The following is a 20,841-nucleotide window of genomic DNA, read 5'->3' as shown; positions in this document are numbered from 1 at the left end:
AACTTAGTTCTTTGCTCTTATTTGTTAAAGCTTAGATTCCTCGAAACAGCGATCTCTTCATGATTTAGAAGGGCTCCCTGAGAAAATGAGCGTCCTCTGCTGGAGGGAATCGAGATTTCCTGCCAACGCTGTTTAATTAGCAAAGAAGACCCAAAATTTTCAAATTAGAACGGATAAAGATAAAGCTTGATCTAGTTCAATTCATACCTGAACAAGGGTCCCTGACTTTTTGGGAGGTGGTTATTTCCCACCCCGCTGCACAGCTTTAGACATCATGTCCTCAGCAACCCAATCCTACAAGATCTATTTCCTACTTTAGTACCCGGCCCTCTGCACTTGGGATCCCTCTGAACGGAAGGTGGGGATGGAGAGCTCCTCCCCAAACTTCCATAGAGGGTTCCCGAGATATCAAATCATAATTTCCAACCCAGCTGCTTTCCTTTGGTCACCTTTCCTTCCACAACTTTAAACCCACCCCTTTTTAATCTTCATTTTCCTTTTTTTTGTATGTTGTTTCTCTCTTCCCCCTTAAAGACTGTAAACTCCTTGAAGGCAAATCTTTTTTCGTATCTGTATCCCCAGCGATCAGCACATTACACGGTTAATAAGTATCAACTGACTGGCTATCCAGTCTTTGGCTAAAAACAATAGTGAAAAGTAACATCAATTGCAAGGACAATCCATCGTTCGCTTTTAGTTAAATATGTGTAATCAGTTTGTGCATGCCCTATGCCACATACTAGAAACACATCTATGAATGCTTTTTTTACCTAAGGATCCTCTGATTGGCTTCTAACGATCATATTCTTCACACTTCTGCCTTTTCTAAGTAGGCCTTCCTGGGAATAGTTTGGCATGGCAAAAAAAAAAAAAACTACAATTCCCAGCACAACGCACGTCGGTGACGCAACGGAGCTCTGTAAAACGGACAAGTCCTAGCGGGCTAGCGGGCTTCCCCCATTTGACCCATAATAGGACTCGTAGGAAGGGAGGAGTCGGAGAAGAAATTACGATCACGTAATTTTCAGAATTCAAACACTGACGTTCCAATCAGTTCACACGAGTAGTTTGTCGGTTCTAGTTCTAGGGTTTCAAAAGAAAAAAAAAAAAAAAAAACTTTAAAAATGCGGGCCTACCTGCAAATCCCCGGAAACCCGTTGCCATGGTTCTGGGACGCCTTCCGCCAGCTACGGCTGCCACGTGACCAAATGGGAATATGGCGGCCCCTACGGATCCCCAGTCCACGAGGTGTCCAGAACGGATGACAGCGTTAGCTGCTGCTGCCGCCGGCGGGCCTCGGGCCCCGGCAGCCTTGGCCCTGCGGGTGGTGGCCGAGTGCGGCCGCAGCAAGGCGCGGGCGTGCGAGCTGCGCCTGCCGCACGGCACCGTGGCCACGCCGGTATTCATGCCCGTGGGGACTCAGGGAACCATGAAGGGAGTCACGGCCGCGCAGCTGGACGGCCTGGGCTGCCGCATCTGTCTGGGCAACACCTACCACCTGGGCACGAGGCCGGTGAGTGCGCCGTCACGGGGGACGCCCTCGGGAGCGCCAGGGGAGCCCGACCCCTGAAGCGCGGTTTCCAGGAGGCAGCCAGGGAAGCCGGCGGCTGCGGGGGGCGCTGCACCTCGGGGAAAGAAGAACCGAGGCCCAAGTCGGGCTCTGATGCCTCGTCATGTAAAGCCAGAGTTTATTCTTTACGGAAGGGCAAAAAGTGAGAGTTGTTGGGCCATCAGATCTTTGTAAATCACTTCGCAAGGCTCTGGGGGATGCGTGCGGCTCATCTCTGTGCAACCCTCCTGCACAGGTTTGATCGACCTCTACGGGGGCCTCTAGGTAGTGGGGCCAGCCGAGCGGTTGTGGAGGGCCAGGACAAGACTTGAGCCCCAGGCGCTCACCGGCTTAAGAGAACTGCCGAGGTCATCTGCACCTGTGCTTCTGCCTAGTTTCCTCGTAGTGTGTAAAGTGAACGTTGTGGAGAAATAGCTGAAATCACTCCGAAGAGCATCAAATGTGGTCGGAAGGCGGTCATCACTTAGCCCTTGTCGGCTCCGGTTTGAATCTGACCTTTGGGCACATTCTCTAGGTATTGGAGCTCTGATGATGGGACTCAAAGAGTTGGACTGTTCAAGATCACCGCTTTCGGACTCTAAATGCTACAGTATGCTTCCCTAGTTTGGGTCTCACTTCATCAGATGGGAACGGAGAAGCGACACTTCGGAAGAAGCATAATTGGTCGAAGAGCTGGAAGCTTGAGGCGCAATTCGCCTCAAGTCTGGCTGAGCCTTTGTCATCTTTCTATTTCCTGTGATGAACTAGTGGCTCTTTATGATGTCAATCCCCTGGTCTCTCAAATTGCTTAAGTGACTAATCTTTCTCCAGTTTGGTCCTAGCTCATACAGAAGGCAGGGGGCTGCATTGGCTTATTGAACGTGGAACGGCAAACCTCCTCAAGTGGGTCTGGATGTCTTGTGGCAGGACTTGTTGACCGAGAACATTAAGGGCCCCAAACTTAGAATGAGGAACCCTGGCTGGGCTCCTAGCTCCTTGTTTGAGCCTCTTAAAGGCTCATTTTTAATTTATTTATTTAATAGCCTTTTGTGGTTTCTGGATGTCTGTGCAGGTACTTTCAGGCATAACATTGAAAGCCTTAGTCTCAATTAATTACCTCTTGCTGCCCTACTCCTCGATGGTAGATGACCTTAAAGCTATTTAATATTTAAATACTTAATTATACACATAGTTACATGATCATAGTTATTTTAGCACTGTACAAATAGTCAATTCAGTCACTCTACCATATGCAATTACTAAGAAATCAGAAAATGCAGTGATAGGCATAAATATAGGGATTGGGAATTCAATGTAATGGTTTTTAGTCATCTCCCAGAGTTCTTTCTCTGGGAGTAGCTGGTTCAGTTCATTACTGCTCCACTGGAAATGATTTGGTTGACCTCGTTGCTGAGGATGGCCAGGTCCATCAGAACTGGTCATCGTATAATATTATTGTTGAAGTAGATAATGTCTCTTGGCCCTGCTTGTTTAAGTCTCTCCAGGAGACTTACACGAACTGATGCTGAGTGAAATGAGCAGGACCAGGAGATCATTATATACTTCAACAACAATACTATATGATGACCAGTTCTGATGGACCTGGCCATCCTCAGCAACAAGATCAACCAAATCATTTCCAATGGAATAGTAATGAACTGAACCAGCTATGCCCAGAAAAAGAACTCTGGGAGATGACTAAAAACCATTACATTGAATTCCCAATCCCTATATTTAGGCCCACCTGCATTTTTGATTTCCTTCACAAGCTAATTGTACAATATTTCAGAGTCTGATTCTTTTTGTACAGCAAAATAACGGTTTGGTCATGTATACTTATTGTGTATCTAATTTATATTTTAATGTATTTAACATCTACTGGTCATCCTGTCATCTGGAGGGGGGGGGGGTAAGAGGTGAAAAATTGGAACAAGAGGTTTGGCAATTGTTAATGCTGTAAAGTTACCCATGCATATATCCTGTAAATAAAAGGCTATTAAATTTAAAAAAAAAAAAGTCTCTCCAGGAAAGGCTCATTTTCTAATATAAAACAAGAAAAATTATCTTTGAATTATCTTCCTTCCTAGGTTTTCTTGGAGAAAGTTTTTTGTAAACCTTAAAGTACTCTAGAAATATGAACTGTTGTTATTACTAGTATTCCAGAGACTGAGCATGGTGAGATGGAAAGAGTTCTGGATAGGTGGTTAGATAACTTTCGGCAAATCACCTTTCTGTTGCTCAGTTTCTCCACTTGTAAAATGAAGGGAGTGGCTTTGATAATTTCCAAGATTACTTACAGCTCTAAATTTGTCAACTTATCTTCTCAATGGGAGAGTGGCAGATCCTTATTGAGGACCTGAGGTCAATAGGGAGTATCATTCACAGGACAGTGGTGGCTTCCAAATGGTGTCTCTGCTGGCTCTGTCCGAAGTGACAGAGGAAGGAGTGCGATTCCATTCCCCATATGATGGTGCCGAGATCCTGCTGAGCCCAGAGAAGTCTGTGGAGATTCAGAATGCTCTGGGTGAGCCCTGGCTGGTGAAGAGGAGCTAGAGGCTGGGGCTGCTGGCTTTTCTTCTCAGGAAGCTGAGATAGGGTGGGGATGAGGGTGGGATGGAGGAGGTGGTTTGTAATGGGAAAAATACAATACTCCAGGTCTGATCTCAGCTTTGACATTTTCTAGCCATGTGACTGGGGTCAAGCCATTTGCCCATCTCTCTGGTTAGCTGATAAGTAAAGTGGAGAGCACACTTCTTTATTTACATAATGGGCCCTTTCAAGTGAAGTGCTTTGTAAGTTTTCAAACTAGATGGCAGCTAGGTGGCAATGTACAGAGCAGTGGTCCTGGAGTTAGCAAGAACTTAGTACAAACCTGAGGTCAGACACGTAAGTCACCTGTGTTTTTCTCATCTGCCTCAACTGTATAATGGGGATAATAATAGCACCTATCTGGAAGGGTTGTTGTGAGGAACAAATGGGATGATATATGCCTGGCACATAGTGGGTACTCCATAAAGGCTTATTTTTCCTCCTCATCCCCTGCCTCCAGTATAAATGTAAGGTATTTATATGTAAGATATTAAAAAAATTTATTAATCACAGGGACTCCAGGAACATAAGGACAAAAAAAACCAAAAAAACAAAAGGGATACAATCTGCTCTCTAGGAATTTCCTGGGAGATAAGATATGTTTAAAAAAAAAAAAAGATACATATGATACAAAGTGGAGTGGAAAATACTGACAAAGTATCCTAGGAAAATTTGAGAAAGATAAAAATCACTTTGTGGGAAGAGCAGGGATTGGAGAAAGTATTATTAGAAAGCAGGCTTATTTGTTTTTCCCCCTTCTTGCTTCAGTGGGGAAGGCTGATTTCTAGATCTCACCAGGTTCTAAGAAGAGGGTTGTCCTGACTCCCTTCCTCCTCGACACTGTCTTTTCAAGTAGAGATTCTCTGACTTTCCTTCCTCTTCAGGTTCAGACATCATGATGCAGCTGGATGATGTGGTCAGCAGTACTCTGACCGGCTCTCGGGTGGAGGAAGCCATGCACAGGTCAGGAGGGACCCAAGCTGGGGATAACTCAATTGCCTGTGTGACTGTGAGCAAATTCCCTCACTTCTTTAAAATTTGCTTTCCTCTGCTATAACATGACAGCTTGAACTAGATCATCTCTAGGGCCCTCAAGACTCTAAATCCTTGAAGACTTCCTTCTCAAAACTGCCTTGTATTAATTTTTCATAATTCATGCATATACTTAAAGATGTATATTTTGTTGCCCCCCCAAATTACATGTTATTTGAGGGCTGGGTCTGTTGCATTTTTGTTCATGCCTCCCTGGGGCCTAGCATATATTAAACACAAAATAAGTGCTTGTTGACTGATAAATTTTAAAATTCCTAAGCTCAGAGGATACTTTTCCTTTGTGGTCCTTTCATAAAATTTTTTCCATGCATCTCTCTAATGCAGTAGCAGCTTTTGAAAATTAAACAAAAAAAGGTTGATCTGTATTAGTAGAAGGAATCGCCTCACTGGGAATTCCTTCCTTCCTTCTTGCTTGCTTCCTTCCTTTCCTTCTTTTCCTTTCTTCCCTTCTTTCCATTCTCCCTCCTTTCCTTTTCCTTCTTCCTTCATTCCTTCTTCCTTCTTTCCCTTCTCTCCTCCCTCCCTTCTCTCCTCCCTCCCTTCTCTCCGTTCTTCTTTCTTGCCTCCCTACTTTTCTCCCTTCCTCCCCATCTCTCTTCTTTTTCTCCTTCTTCCCTTCTTTATTCCCTCCTTCCCTTCCTCTTTTCTTTCCTACCTCCCTGCTCCCTCCCTCCCTTCTTTCCTTCCTCTTTCCCATCCTTCCTTCCACCATCCAGCAGTATTTGAAGTTGAATTTGAATTTAGGCCTTTCTTGTCTCTGGGTCCAGCCCAGGATTCCCACTAAAGCTTTTTGAGCAGGGGAATGGCATGGAATACTTTTAGGAAAATAATTATGGCACCAATGTGGAGAATGGATAAATCAGGGAAGAGCCTGGGATCAGCTGACCAATTGGGAGGTTATTATAGAGTAAGAGATGATACCAGTATGAATGATTATTAGAGAATCTGTGAATACATAGGACAGGAAAGCTGTGAGAGATGTGAAATAAGCATTGAGAAGAGTTGGTAATTGTTTGGATATTAAAGAGTAAGGAAGAGGGAGGCGCCAAGGATAATTTTGAAATTTTGAACTTAGATAATCTTAACAGAAACAAGAAAATTTGTGAGAGTAGGGGAGATAAGATAAATGAGTTTGAATTTTAGATGCTGATGGCATATCTAAGACATGTCAAGAGGGCAACTGACTAGATGGGACTGGAGTTGGGATAGTGATGAGTATTGACAGTGTAGATTTGGGGCTCACTTGATTAAAGATGATCGAACCTTTAAGAATGAATAACAAAAGAGAGACAAGAGAGTCCAGGATGGAATTTTGGGAGCCAGCTATATGTAGAGGATATTTAGCTATCAAAGGATAGTGAGGAGTACTAACTAGATTCCATAAGCCAATGGAGGAGAGAGATTATTCAGGAAGGAGGGAGGAATGAAAGAAGTGAAAAATTAAGGAGAGACATAAAGATCAAGGAGGATGAGGATGGAGAAAAGGCTTTATCAGTTTTACCATGGATCTGGTGGCCTGCCTGACTTTGACTATGGAAAATAAGAAATATAGATAACAAGCTTGAAAGGATGGCTGGCTTTAAGGAAAGCTTTAAAATTCTCTCATCTTTAAATGTTTATTCTGAGTTTAACACCAAATAACAGGATATAAAAGGGGATTGATTATAGGTAGAACTGCAGATCTCTATTATGTAGCTTGTTTTCCTAAGTACATCATGAATTCAGCCTGTAGTTTTTAAAGCTGCCCAGATTATCTGTGCTGCTTTCTGGCCTTTTTGTTCTTGCTAGTAAAATTTCTTAAAAGATGGGGGAGACATGAGCACATTTGTAGCCATGGTACTAGCAACTAAGAACTCATTAAAACTGAGAGGGACTGATTGAAAGGGTGATTTCTTAAGAGAAATAGGACAAGATTGGAAGTAAAGGGGTCATCTTTGGGAAGGAGATGACTGACCTCTTTGTTGGAGGACAGGAAAAATTCACCTTATATTTATTTTTTATATACTCTGTTCATGTTGTCTCCCTTGGTAAAATGCAACTTGAAGTCAGGAACTGTTTTAATTTTTTTTTCTTGTTATCTCCAGTGCCTAACACATGTGGAAGTTAATATGCTTAATTTTTTTTGTGGTCATGGTGCTCAATGTTAGCAGCTGAAATAAAAAAAAAAAAAAACTTCATGTGGAAGGGCATGTTGAACAGATACAGAGAAGAAAGGCTCTAGGATAAGTTTGTAAACCCTCATGGACAACAAAAATGTGAATTCTTTTTGTTATCCAACACCACATTTACCTCTCAGAGCTTTCCTGAAGGTGCTATCCTGATTCTACTCTTCTCCATCAGATAGCTCCTTCTCAGTCACTGCTGACTGTGGGAATCTTCTGATGCTTTCTCCTTGGTTCTGTACACTCTCATTTGGTTCCAGGTTGACATATCCAGCACTAGGCTCTCCCCTGAGCTATAGTCCCATGTCATGAACCATCTGCGAGGTTCCAGGTAGACATATTTAGCACTAGTCTCTCCCCTGAGCTATAGGCCCATGTCATGAACCACCTGTTCATTCTTTAGATGTTATGAAAGCATCTCAACCTCAATATGTCCAAAATAGAAATCACTGTTCTTCCCAGACCTGCCCCTCTTTTGAACATCCTGATCTCTGCCAAGATCACTACTCTTTTTCCATTTCCTTCAGTTTGCAAATTTGGTTTTTCTTGATTTCTTCTTCACCCGACACATCCAGTCTGTTTCAATCAACACATCCACCACATTGTCTCTTCAAGTCTTAGGTGTCACCCCAATTCAGGCTTTATTATCTCTTTTCTATCAACAGTGTCTCCCAAACTGGTCTCCCTTAAGATTTTCCCCTTCTGCAATTCCATCCTCTGTTCATTTGTCAAAGTGACTTTCCAGAGGCGGATCTGACTCTTTCCCTCTTCCTTTCAACTCTGTAACAATCTTTTTCTGGCATTTAAAGATGGCCTTCTGTAACCATCTTTTTCTGGCATTTAAAGATGACCTTCACAAGCTGGCCTCTACCTCCTCCTTTTCTGGAATTCTTACACTTTTTTTCTCAGTGTACATTTTATGGTCTCAATATACTGGTATCCTTGCTGTTGCTCACACGTGATGCTCCATCTCTTGGAATTGATGGTTTTGCTCCGGTTGTTCCCATGTTTGGGATGGTTTCCTTTCTCACTCTCACTCCTTGGAATCCTTGGTTTCTTTCAGGATTCATCTCAAGTGAATCTTTCTTCATGAAACATTTGCCTGGTCCCTCTAGGTGTTAGGGATTTCCCTCCCAAAGCTACCTTGTATTCTTTTTGTATGTATCATGGATATACTTGCTTCTTTACATATTCTTTACAATTTTATTTCTATTTTGGCCAGAAACCCTGAAAGCTTTCCTCTCCCAGATTTTATATATATATATACTTTTTTTTTTTTGGACTGGTAGAAAAGGCCATTTTTTGCCTCAATTGTTATTGCTATTAAAACTGAGGCCCAGAGAGGAACAGAGATTGTGCATTGCCTCTGTCAAACTGAGACTTCTTAGAGTTTAGCTAAAAAAGGCCAAGGTCTCTCATTGCATCTAAGGTCAACTCTAAGTCCTCATCTTGCTACTGGCTCCAGAGGAGCTCTGGAGTTTGAGGCTGGTGACCCTGCACAGCCCTTCTTCACTCAAATCAAATCCACTTTCATCTTATGGCATCACCTCCCTGATGTCATGGGGCTTCTTCAAGAATGTAGGGCGACAATCCCTATATTTATGCACACCTGCATTTTTGATTTCCTTCACAAGCTAATTGTACAATATTTCAGAGTCTGATTCTTTTTGTACAGCAAAATAACGGTTTGGTCATGTATACTTATTGTGTATCTAATTTATATTTTAATATATTTAACATCTACTGGTCATCCTGCCATCTAGGGGAGGGGGTGGGGGGGTAAGAGGTGAAAAATTGGAACAAGAGGTTTGGCAATTGTTAATGCTGTAAAGTTACCCATGCATATATCCTGTAAATAAAAGGCTATTAAAAAAAAAAAAAAAAAAAAAAGAATGTAGGGCGAACCACAACCACAACAGGTGTCTATTAGACACCTATTATTAGGTGTCTAATTAGAACATAAGTTCTTCGAGGACAGGGACTATTTTTGCATTTGTCTTTGTAGCCTCTGCACTTAATAAATGCTTGTGGATTATTCCACATAGTTGATGCGTGTTTATTGACTAACTAGAAGCAGAGACTTGACTTGTGCCCTACAGAAGATTCTGATCATCTGTCCAGGGCCCCTCAAGGCTGAGGAGGCTATAATCAGTAACCATTGCAGGTCCATCCGCTGGCTAGACCGGTGTATCTCAGCCAACCGACGGCCTGACCAACAAAACCTATTTGCCATCATTCAGGGTGGGCTGGATCCTGTTTTACGGAGCAAATGCCTTGAAGGTGAGTGCCCCAGGAGGATGGGGAGGGAAAGTATGGAGGATGAAAGCTCCTTTCTCAGTCCACAAAGCTCGTGTTTCCCAAGGACGGTTGGGGGGAATGGGACCATGCAGGGGTTCCACCTGCTGCCTTTTGAAGGGCACTGACGGTTCTGTGACTCGGTCCTTTCTCAGAGATGACCAAGAGGGACGTTCCAGGCTTTGCCATCGGGGGATTGAGTGGGGGCGAGAGTAAGGAGCAGTTCTGGAAGATGGTGACCCTGAGCACAGACCACCTGCCTCGGGAGAAGCCGCGCTACCTTATGGGTGTTGGGTAAGAACCAAAGCCTTGTCTGGCAGAGGGATGTGGTCCCACCCCCCTCTCAGAGCCGGGGGAGGATTGGGAGCTGGAGTCTCTTCTCCCCTTGTGTGTGTGGAGGACCAGATCCAGAGCAGGATATCTGGGAACGGCAGCAGGGAGGGCGGCATATCCAGGGCTGGGTAGCTTCAGTCTGATGCCTCTTTTCTTCCCACTGCTCCCTCCTGACAGCTACGCTACCGACTTGGTGGTCTGCGTTGCCCTGGGCTGTGACATGTTTGACTGTGTCTTCCCCACACGCACAGCGGTAAGACCTGGTGGGGGGGCTGACCTGGATCAGACATGGCTTGGTGGGGGTGTTCAGGGCCAAGAGCAGTTCCCTTTTTTTCCCCTCCCTCTAGCGCTTTGGGTCTGCCCTTGTCCCCACGGGAAACCTCCAGCTGAAGAAAAAGCAATTTGCAAAGGATTTCCGACCCATTGATGAGGCGTGTATGTGCCCCACCTGTCAGAGGTATCTTGTACCCAGGGAACAGGGTGGGGGAAGCGCCTCTGGGCCGGTGCTGACACCCGCTTTCTGCCCTATAGGCACACAAGGGCCTTCCTCCATGTTTTACTGCATAGCAACAATACAGCTGCCTTGCATCATGTCACTGTGCACAACATCGCCTACCAGGTATGGGGCCTCTTGGGTGCTGATGTTTCAGGTCATAGGTTTTCAGCTCCATAGGAGAAGGGACCTCGGGCATCATCTGGTCTAAACCCCCTCATTTTCTAGTGAGGCCCAGAGAGGAACAAGGATTTATCCAAAGTCACACACCTGGGGAATCTCTGGGAGTGTGGTTAGGAAGGGGCAGTCATAAGGTCAGAGCATTTGGAACTGGAAGGGAGCTTGGAGGCCCACCTGCCTTATTTTACATTTGGGGCCCTGACGCCTGAAGAACCTATGTGACTGAATTAGAACTCATTGTTCTGTAGAACTTTAAGGTTACCAAGATACCTTTCTCCTAAGAATATTGTGTGCTAGGAAGGGCAAAGATTGTTATACCCATTTACAGATGAGGAAAGCGAAGCTCAGAAAGATGAAGCCCTACCCTGGCTATGGTTCAGAAATGAGAACCCTTTCTAGAGGGGGGGGATGCAGAGAGTGCTTGGAGGAGACAAGGAGAGTTGCATTTGAATTCTGGTCAGGTGAACCCAGGCAGGCTCCTGTCTCTGAAGTGCAGCATCCTCATGGGCCAAGGGACAGGGCTGTGGTTCACGGCTCGTAGATCCTAGGGCCCATTTTGGTTCTACCTTCCCATTTTATAGATGAAACAGCTGAAGCTAAGTGCTTGTCCAAAGTCACACAGGTAGTATGCTTTCAGAAGTGACATTGGAACCCATATCCTTCGGCTCTCCCCAGGTATGGGCTAGGTGCTATTTGGGGGGCCATGACTGAGTCTCTGTTTTCTGTTTCCCCCTCCCCAACACACATACCACACACACACACACACACACACACACACACACATCCATATAAACCCTCACAACACATACATAAACATACACACACTCCCCCTCCCCCCACAAACCCTCACCCACCAGCTGCGGCTGATGGATGCTATCCGGACCAGCATTGTGGAACACCGCTTCCCAGACTTTGTTCGGGACTTCATGAAGACCATGTATGGAGATGTGGGGCGCTGCCCAGGCTGGGCCGTGGAGGCCCTGCAGTCAGTGGGCATCCCTTTAAGCTGACTTGTCTATCCCAGTCCCCAAGCAGGGCTGTGCTCCTGATCTGGGCCTGGGGTTGGGAACCTCTAGGGATAGGAGCATTGTCTCCAGCAGTTAAATGCATGGAAAGCTTTGTGTGTTGGCCCAGGCCCCAGAGTAAAGATTGAGTTTTCTTTTTTTATAACATGTCTGTGTTTGTGCATGTTTCTTTGTCTCCCCCTCCTCTCCAAAGGGAAGTAGATCTAGTTTTATCCTACCCACCCCCCACCCCCAGTTTGACATGACTTCACATGTACAATATTGCTTGCCTTTCTAGTGGATGGGGAAGGGCGGGGAGAGAGAATTGGAACTCAAAAACTTAACAAAGGGGAACCGGGGAAATGCTCTAAATAAATAAATGGGGAGGGGAAGAAAATAGAAGGGAGAGTGGAGGAGTTGAAATGAAGGGTTGGCTTTGACAAAGTTAAGGCCTTGCGCCCTGAAGGAACAAGCGGAGGCTGGGGCCGACCAGTGCAGGTTGCTGGCATCCCCTGCCTCCATTGTTCCAAGAACCTGCTGTTGTGGGGAATGGGACGGAGTCGAGGAGAGATGCTCAGGCGGTTTGCAGAGCAGCTTCGGGAGATTGGACAGTATGATCCTCCAACACAAAGCACTTTCAGTGGAGGTGGATAGATTGTGGGGGTAACCCAGGCTGTAGTACACACTCCCAGGGTAGGAATAATGATTCGTGACATTTTCAGGTTTGCAAGCACTTTACAAAATAACTCATTTGATCCTCACGACCACCCTGGCAGCTGGTAGGTGCTATCATTCCCATTTTAAAGTTGAGGAAATTGGTGGAGTGACTTCCCTGAAGACCCACAGCTAAAAAGGGTAAGAAGCAGGATTTGAATGTAGGTCTTCCTGGTTCTATGTCTAGTGCTCTCTCCACTGTGCTATGTAGGACAGTGAGGTGAGGGACCCAAATGTATTAAAGTATTTTATGGCATAGTGTACATGTTTATAGAGGGGCTAATTTTGCCATTAGGTCCTGTCCTGGTCACATTGTGTCTAGAAATAGACTGCCTTTGTTAGCAGATGCTACATTTCAGAAGTCTTAGCAAGCAACAGTTAAGTGCCAGGAATTGTGCTAAGCACTGGGATGCATAGAAAGGCAAAAACACAATTTCCAGTCTCTGTGCTAGTGGGGAGGTGACGCAGGGTGTTCATACAACATGGTGTTTGCAAATGGGAGGTAATTTTACAGAGAAGATACTAGAAGCAAAGATTTAAGCTGAGTCTTCAGGGAAATTCAGAGGCAGAGTTGAATAGGGAGAGGTTTCTAGGCATGAACTAGTGAACAGGCATGGTATTGAGAAGCATGTAAGGAACAGCAAGAAGACCAGTGTTACTGAATTGAAAAATACATGGAGGGGAGTAAAGAATACTAGAAAAAATAGGCAAATTGATAAGCTTTCATTAAGGGCCTATGTGCTCGGTAATGTGCTGAGTACTTGGGATACAAAGATAAGTTAAAAAAATAAACCCAAATAACTCCATGCTGTAATGAGGTAGGTATAAATATATAAAGATGCATACATAATAAAGGAAATAGATAATCGTAGAGGGAAGGCCTAGCATTAATAGGACCTGGGAAAGACCTTAACTTAAAAAGGTCAAGGCCTTCCACTGCATCCAGGGCCATCTCCAGTCATCCTGCTCTATAGCTTGCCTCTGGACCCGGATGTGAGACTGGTTGCTTTACATGACTCTTATTTAAATCAAATTCACTTGCAAGTCATGGCATTGCTTTTATGATAACATGGTCCTCTTCAACAAACAATGATCATTAAGGGTGATTGATTGGGAAAAGATTTTTCACAAGTTGAGATTTTTAGTGGGAACCTAAAAAGCCAGGAGGTGGAAAAAAAAATACATAGTTTGGGCAACAACAAATTTCACAATTTGGACTGTTTTAAGAAAAAGGTAAATGTTACTGGATTGGAGTTTGTGGGATGATAGGGAAGAATAAAATGTAAGAAGACTGGAAAAGTGGAGGGGGAAAAGTGAAGGACTTTAAAAACCAAGCAATGATTTAATATTTTCTTAGAAGACTTAGCCATTGGAGTATATTGAGAAAGGGGATGATATGGTAAAACTTGGGTATTAAGGAAAATCACTACCAGCTGAGTGGAAAAGTAAGAAAAGACTCGAAGGGAGACCAACCAGTAGGTTTTTGCAATTGTGGGGATTAAAATTGTCCACCTACAATAAGAGACGGAGACAGAGCTCTGAGCCAATGACATTTTATTAAAGGATCTCCATAATCCCCTCTCATAAAGTGGACCTCAAATGTTCCTCATGATTTCTGCCAGCACCTTGTTTTCACAGGGTTTCCAATTATGAAAAGGGCAAAGTAAAATACAGAATTTCCTTGTGCTTGCTCTTGAGGGTCAAAAATATCAGCAGGGGAATCACAGGTTGGGCAAAGTAAGGGCATCTCCACTAAGGGGTCATAAGATGGTCACTTGCTCATGTTGGAAGAGAGAGGTCTGGAGGTATAAAAATAAAATTGGGCTTTCTGAAGCATTAAGGCAGGGGTCCTCAAACTATGGCCGGTGGGCCAGATGCAGCAGCTGAGGACGATTATCCCCCTCACCTAGGACTATGAAGTTTCTTTATTTAAAGGCCCACAAAACAAAATTTTTGTTTTTACTATAGCCTGGCCCTCCAACAGTCTGAGGGACAGTGAACTGGCCCCCTATTTAAAAAGTTTGAGGACCCCTGCATTAAGGCATCCCACTTAAGTTGGATTTGGATGTGGAATTCTAGTAAAATAGGATGGAGATATCTTTGTCAGTATTCTTGTGGTTGTGCAAGTGGCAAACAAATAATGAATATAAAAGTTTGAGAACCTATATATCCCTATATGCTTTATGTAATAAATCAAACTAATTAGAAGAGGGGTCCAAAGGAATTTTTCCTCCTTTGGAAAAATTTCAGGTCCAAGTCCAGGCAAGAAGGGATAAGGGCCTGCATCAGGTTGGCCACTGGATGAATGGAAAAATGGGGGTATACCTGAAGAGACATGGGTGATATTGTGCATGAATTGGATTTAAGTAAGGCAGAGTTGCACAAAGTTGTCAGTCTTACTCTCTCCTCCTGGGTCATCAAAGTCCAGTGGTAAGGCAAAAATTGAGAAGGTTGGTGATAGCCTGGAATGCAGTAGATGACCCTGTCTTATTCCTGAGCAAGCTCTTAAGTGCTCCATAGCACCTGCTTCAGCCACTTTGATAGCTGTAGGAGCAAATTGTTCTCATCTGCCCATTCCACCTGGGGGAAGTCTTCACATGCTTGGGATAGACACCAAAAGATCTGAGGTCTGTCAGTTATCCTTAACATAGTTTGCTGAGACTGTACTAGAGTGAAGGATGGCCATTGTTCATGCTCCAGCTTCTTTAGGTGAAAGCTGGGTAAAGGATGAGCATCCCCGAAAAGGGCTTGGAATGCACTTAGACCAGAGATGGTAATTCTACTTATATACTTCATACACCCTAATTAGATGTGGAGTTGAGGAAATTCTGAGTCTTGGTAAATAGGAGGTTGGAAATACCCTCATCAATAACAGGGAAGTTTGGAAGAAGGAAGTGAAAGAAAATTCATTTTTATCATTGCTGTGTCACAGTTCTTTTTTATTATCCTGACTGTTTCCCTAATTATGTTGAGGTTAGGAACCGAATGTTGAGGTCTACATTTGGGGTACCTAAATGAAATTAGGGTTTAGTTAAGGTCTAGTGGCAGGTTTGGGGTACAGGGAGTCAAACAGAGTTCCCCTGCAACCCCCTTAGATTCGGCGCAAGGATATGGTGGTATATGATGTCTAGTAGCGGCGCGGATTCCCAATAAAAGCATTTATTGGCCCAGAGAGCTAGATTAATAAAAGAGGTTTATTACTTAGTTTAGAAGTAGGAGATAGGTGAAGGTAGAGATAAGGAGGGCACTGGACAGAGGGTCCAGTGGACAGAGGGTCCTCACATGGCGACCATGTTTGGAATCTCTGCAAAGAGGGGTTCCCAGTGTGGTCCTTTTAAGTCGGAGACTTAGCTTGAGGGGCTTTGGGGTGTAGCCCCAGAGTTGGCTCAGATCCGGGTGGGGCTGGGACAGGTCGGGACCTTCTATTGGAATTCAAAGGGACCAGGATTTGTGAGTCAAAGGGTAATTTACATTAGCTAGGGGGGTTGGGAATCAAAGATTGGAATCTTTCCCGCATCAATTATCCTGCCTCAGTTTCCCTGAATTGTTCTGCCTCAGTTCCTAATTGTTCTGATAAATCCTGCAACACCACCCCTCCCTCCTAATCATGATGATCCAGATAAGGAGAAAGACCTCCTTTCTAAGGCATCAGAATGTTGGGTGCCTCTCCCATTCTGTAATCTCAATTTATCAGATATTCCCCCATGCCTCCCCCATCCTGTCAGAACCAGATTGATAGTCCCTTCCAGCTCTCAGTACTCTTGACTCCACCCCTGCCTCAGTCTATTCCCTGTGTCTGAGCCAAAATATATATGTCATTGAGGACTCATTGTTTGCTGGATTCTTGGAGATGATAGTCTCATTCAGCCCTGGGACCAAACCATGGATCCATTTGGTCCCAGGAAATCTCTCCCTTGCCTCAGTTTCTCCGGCATTACAATCATGTTGATTTTGAGTTGTTTATAACCCAGCTAATTAAACTGATTTAAATGTAAAAATTGTGAAATTGTGATTTATTATCAGAAAATGTTTATATACTGGGGTCATGTAAAAAATTTTCAGGTAGAAAAGGGTCATGAATGGGAAAAGTCTTAAGAAGCCCTGGTCTAGATCAAGACATGCAAAAGGCAGAGAACTATGGAAACCGAATGTGAATCAAAGCATAGTATTTTCACCATTTTTTTTTTTTTTATGTTTTTCATCCCTTTGGTTTTTCTTGCATGGCATGATAAATATGGAAATATTTTTAGAAAAAGGGGTAGAAGAATGGATTAGGAGTAGGATTGTTTGAGTTCAGGTGTTTTTAAGTATTTTAAGAGTTGTCAGGTGGAGCAATGATTGGAATTGTTTTGTTGTCCTTGGAGATCACATTCAATCATCAATTAATTATTAAGCACTTACTATGTTCCAGGAACTATACAAAAAGACAGCTCTTGTCCTCAAGGAGGTTACAATCTAAAGAGGGAGACAAATCAAGTTATATACAGGATAAACAGGAAGTAATTAACAGAGGGAAGGCACTAGAAATTAGAGGGATTGGGAGATCCTTCCTGTAAAAGATCAGATGTTAGGCAGAATTGAGGAAGGAGAACCTCCAGGCATTGGGGGCCTACAGCTGAGAGATGGGTTGTCTTCATAGAAAAGCCAGAAGGTTATAATCACTGGATCCAGCAGAGCTGGGAGCCATGGATGAAAGTTTCAGAGACAAGTTTTAGCTGGAGGTAAAAAAAAACAAAACAAAAACTCACTTCCTTTTTATTTTTTATTTTTTATTTAATAGCCTTTTATTTACAGGATATATGCATGGGTAACTTTACAGCATTAACAATTGCCAAACCTCTTGTTCCAATTTTTCACCTTTTACCCCCCCATCCCCTCCCCTAGATGGCAGGATGACCAGTAGATGTTAAATATATTAAAATATAAATTAGATACACAATAAGTATACATGACCAAAACGTTATTTTGCTGTACAAAAAGAATCAGACTCTGAAATATTGTACAATTAGCTTGTGAAGGAAATCAAAAATGCATGTGTGCATAAATATAGGGATTGGGAATTCAATGTAATGGTTTTTAGTCATCTCCCAGAGTTCTTTTTCTGGGCATAGCTGGTTCAGTTCATTACTGCTCCCTTGGAAATGATTTGGTTGATCTCGTTGCTGAGGATGGCCTGGTCCATCAGAACTGGTCATCATATAGTATTGAAAAACTCACTTCCAAACTCTACCCCCCCCTCCATATGATGATACCTTACAGTTACATTGTTGTGGTGCAGAAGCACTGAACTCCCCCCCAAAACATTGGGGTTCCAGATTGGTGTCACTAGGTGTCTCAAAATATTAATTTGTAGACTTAGACGATCTCCAAATAGAGACAAAGATCTTATTATTGTGCCGTTGACTGGCAGACTAAATTCCAAAAGGGAGTTAGCAAAGAAGTGGGGGGGAAAAATTTTACAGAGGTCGAGTTGAGGATTTTAGATTAGGCCATTTCATACTGTTAAACTTTAGTTTTAGGATGTTAATTTTATGGCTTAGACTTACTGGTTTCCAGAAACCACTGATATGCTAATAGACTTATTAACTTTTAGGGTGCCCCTGATGTGCTAATTTTATGGCTTAGACTCACTAGTTTCCAGAAACCACTGATATGCTAATAGACTTAATAACTTTTAGGGTGCCTCTGATGTGCTAATTTTACAGCTTAGAGTTTAGTTGGAGTTGCAAAATCCTTTCTGAGCTACTAGCCTAACCATGAACTAAGTCAATACAGCCAGCATACTTTTTGAAGCTAAAGATACAGTATTCCTAAAACAAAATAATTTGGAGCCAAGATAGAAACTAAGATGATTTAAAAGATGCAACATTTTAAAGACAACTTGGAGTCAAAGTATAAACTAAGATACAGTATTCCTGATGCAAGACAATTTGGAGATTATAATCACATCAACATGGAGTTCTTTAAAGTTTACAAAGCACTTTTTCTACAAAGGAATAACTCATTTATTCCTTTAAACAATCCTATGAGGTAAGTGGTATCCCCATTTTGCAATGGAAGAAATACAGGTTCAGGTACACTCTACTAATAAAAAATTTCCAAAAGTGGACCAGGTTGCCTCAGGAGTTAGTGAGTTCCCTCTCTTGGTCAAAGAAAGATTTCTTTGACTTGGTGGCCACGTAAGAGATGTTTTAGCAAAGATCATTGGTGGAATACAGGTTAGACTAAATGGCCTGTGGATCTCTCTAACTCAGATTCTGTAATTCTTTGAAATAGCCCTTAAGGGAGAGAAGTGAAACCTGAACAAAGGTAATGGAATGAAGAAATGGAAATACTGGAAATCTTGATGGATGCTATCAAAGAAAAAGTATGAATGAGGGTGTGGTGGAAAAACCAGTCTTTGTGTGATTTTAGAGGGTGTGTTTTTGTTTTTTGAGGTGACGAGATTATAAGGTACAGAAGTTCTTTTTTACCAGAACAGGTGCACCTCATGTCACTAATAGAAGAATGGCTAGATGGGTGGGTAGCTTCTATATCTTCTTTCAGTTGGGGCTGGAACAGGTACTCAGTGAAATCTACATTCTAGACATTAGATGGCAATCTGAATTTAAACTGCTCCAGGAACTAGGATCCCTCAAAATGTTCATATTTTCACAGGCAGGGTCTTATCCTAGTCCTAGTCAAGATTCTTTGCAAATACATTGATATACCAGGGCTTAACTACCCAGACCTTCTCAGGAAATAGTTTTGAATAAAATACATAGCATGTCAGGAAAAATACTCTGTGCCTATTACTCCCTCTCCCCTACCTCCACAACATACTCCAAGGCAGTAATGCTGTATCTTCTTTCTTCCCTTGGATTCCCCTTTTTCCCTTTCTTTGTGTGGTGGTGTTGTTGTTGGTCATAACTAATATATAAGATAATTTAAGAATCACTGGACACCTCCCCTCCTCCCCTGCCCCAAAATGGCCAAATCAAATCCCTGGATACCATGTTTCAGAAAATCATAAAAGAAAACTGTCCTGAACCATTAGAACCAGAAAGCAAAGTGAAACTATAAATCTAGAATCTAAAAGAAACTCCAAACTTAACATAAATATGAGAGTCAGACTCCAGAGCTTCCAGGTCAAAAAATATGTATCAAACAGCCAGAAAGAAAGAGTTCAAGTACTAAAGAACCACAAAGTATCAAATGCCAATTTTATGGAAGAAAAGAAAGCTTGGATTAATTATAGTAAAAGGGAAAAGAAAGATTACAAACAAGGGTAAAATCCTGAAAAAATGCAGGGGAAAAGATGAACCCTTAAATAGAATTATTGATTTAGAGGTAGAAAATATATAAGAGGCCATCTACTCCATTCCATTCTACAAATGAGAAACTCAGGTTTATGGAGGCTAAACGACATCTCCACACATCTGCCCCATAGGCAATAAACATTTTAAAATACAAAGAACCAAAAGAAGCCTAGCAAGAAAATATATAAGAGAAACTTGAAAGGGTAGAATAGTATTGAATAGTTATATCCTAATAGGTAGAGAAAAGATTACTATCATTTAGAATCCCACTGTTTTCAAGAGTCAAAGAAGGGAACAACCCCCCCCCCCCCCCAAACCAAAAAACCTCTTGACAAATTGAGGAGCTGGGTTTGGAATTTTTGTTGTTTTATTTGGCTTCAAAAGAGAAAACAAAAGAAGGCAAAAAATAAATTAGGGAAGAAATGAGGACAAAGAGGGAGGAAATTATCATTTCTTAAAATTGGAGTATATCAGAATAATATGCAAATATAGAGGAAGAAATTGAAGTAAGCATCTTATGAACTTCATTCTTCTAAAGTGGGCAAAAGAAGGTTAAATAGATACATATGTTCTATGTTCTTTATTTTTGTGATGGGAGAAATCTGAAACACCTGAGGAAACCAAAGTTCAGACTTATAAACATACTGATTTGTTAAGCAATGCATGCCAATTTTAAAATAAATTGGGATCAAGCTTTATCAGTTTGGCATTGGACCTGGAATATGGGTGGACAGAGATTTTTATGCATTAAAAATAACAGAATTCAAACCAGGATAAGATCAGGTAAATTTTTTTTTTTTTTTTGCCGAGGCAATTGGGGCTAAATGACTTGCCCAGGGTCACAAGTAATTGATTTCTTTAGGGACTTTCCAAGTTAAGAGGACAGAGAGAATAAGTACAATTCCCTGAAATCAGAAAAAGAGGTATCCTATTCCTTCCCCAAGTATCTGTATTCAATGAAAAGAACAAGGAAGCAGTTAATGATTGGTCAGTATAGGGCCCATTTTCAGACTAGATTGCTTGAGATGTATAATTGTGAGAAAATTCCTTTCATCAGTCTTTGGATCTGATGGGATTTTTGGTCAGTATAACCTGTTATTGTGGCTGGTCCCTCATTTTTGGAGAAGACCAATGCTATCACAGGGTGATATCTTGACTTATGAATGAATTG

General features: G+C 42.6%; 1 protein-coding gene across 1 annotated transcript; it reads left to right on the top strand.

Moving 5' to 3' along the window:
- Window positions 1–7: 7 nt before the first annotated feature.
- On the top strand, window positions 8–13,598 carry QTRT1 (queuine tRNA-ribosyltransferase catalytic subunit 1). Its single transcript, XM_031947545.1, has 10 exons — window positions 8–1,513; window positions 2,392–2,430; window positions 3,911–4,073; window positions 5,023–5,101; window positions 9,518–9,633; window positions 9,804–9,942; window positions 10,159–10,234; window positions 10,329–10,438; window positions 10,513–10,600; window positions 11,512–13,598. Exons 1-10 carry the CDS (start codon window positions 1,217–1,219, stop codon window positions 11,662–11,664), a joined length of 1,260 nt encoding a protein of 419 aa, XP_031803405.1. The 5' UTR covers window positions 8–1,216; the 3' UTR covers window positions 11,665–13,598.
- The last annotated feature ends 7,243 nt before the right edge of the window (window positions 13,599–20,841 follow it).

Source organism: Sarcophilus harrisii, chromosome 1, assembly GCF_902635505.1.
Source record: "Sarcophilus harrisii chromosome 1, mSarHar1.11, whole genome shotgun sequence".
Taxonomy (NCBI): Eukaryota; Metazoa; Chordata; class Mammalia; order Dasyuromorphia; family Dasyuridae; genus Sarcophilus; species Sarcophilus harrisii.
The sequence above is the reverse complement of the archived record's forward strand: the minus strand, read 5'-3'. Positions and strand labels throughout refer to the sequence as shown.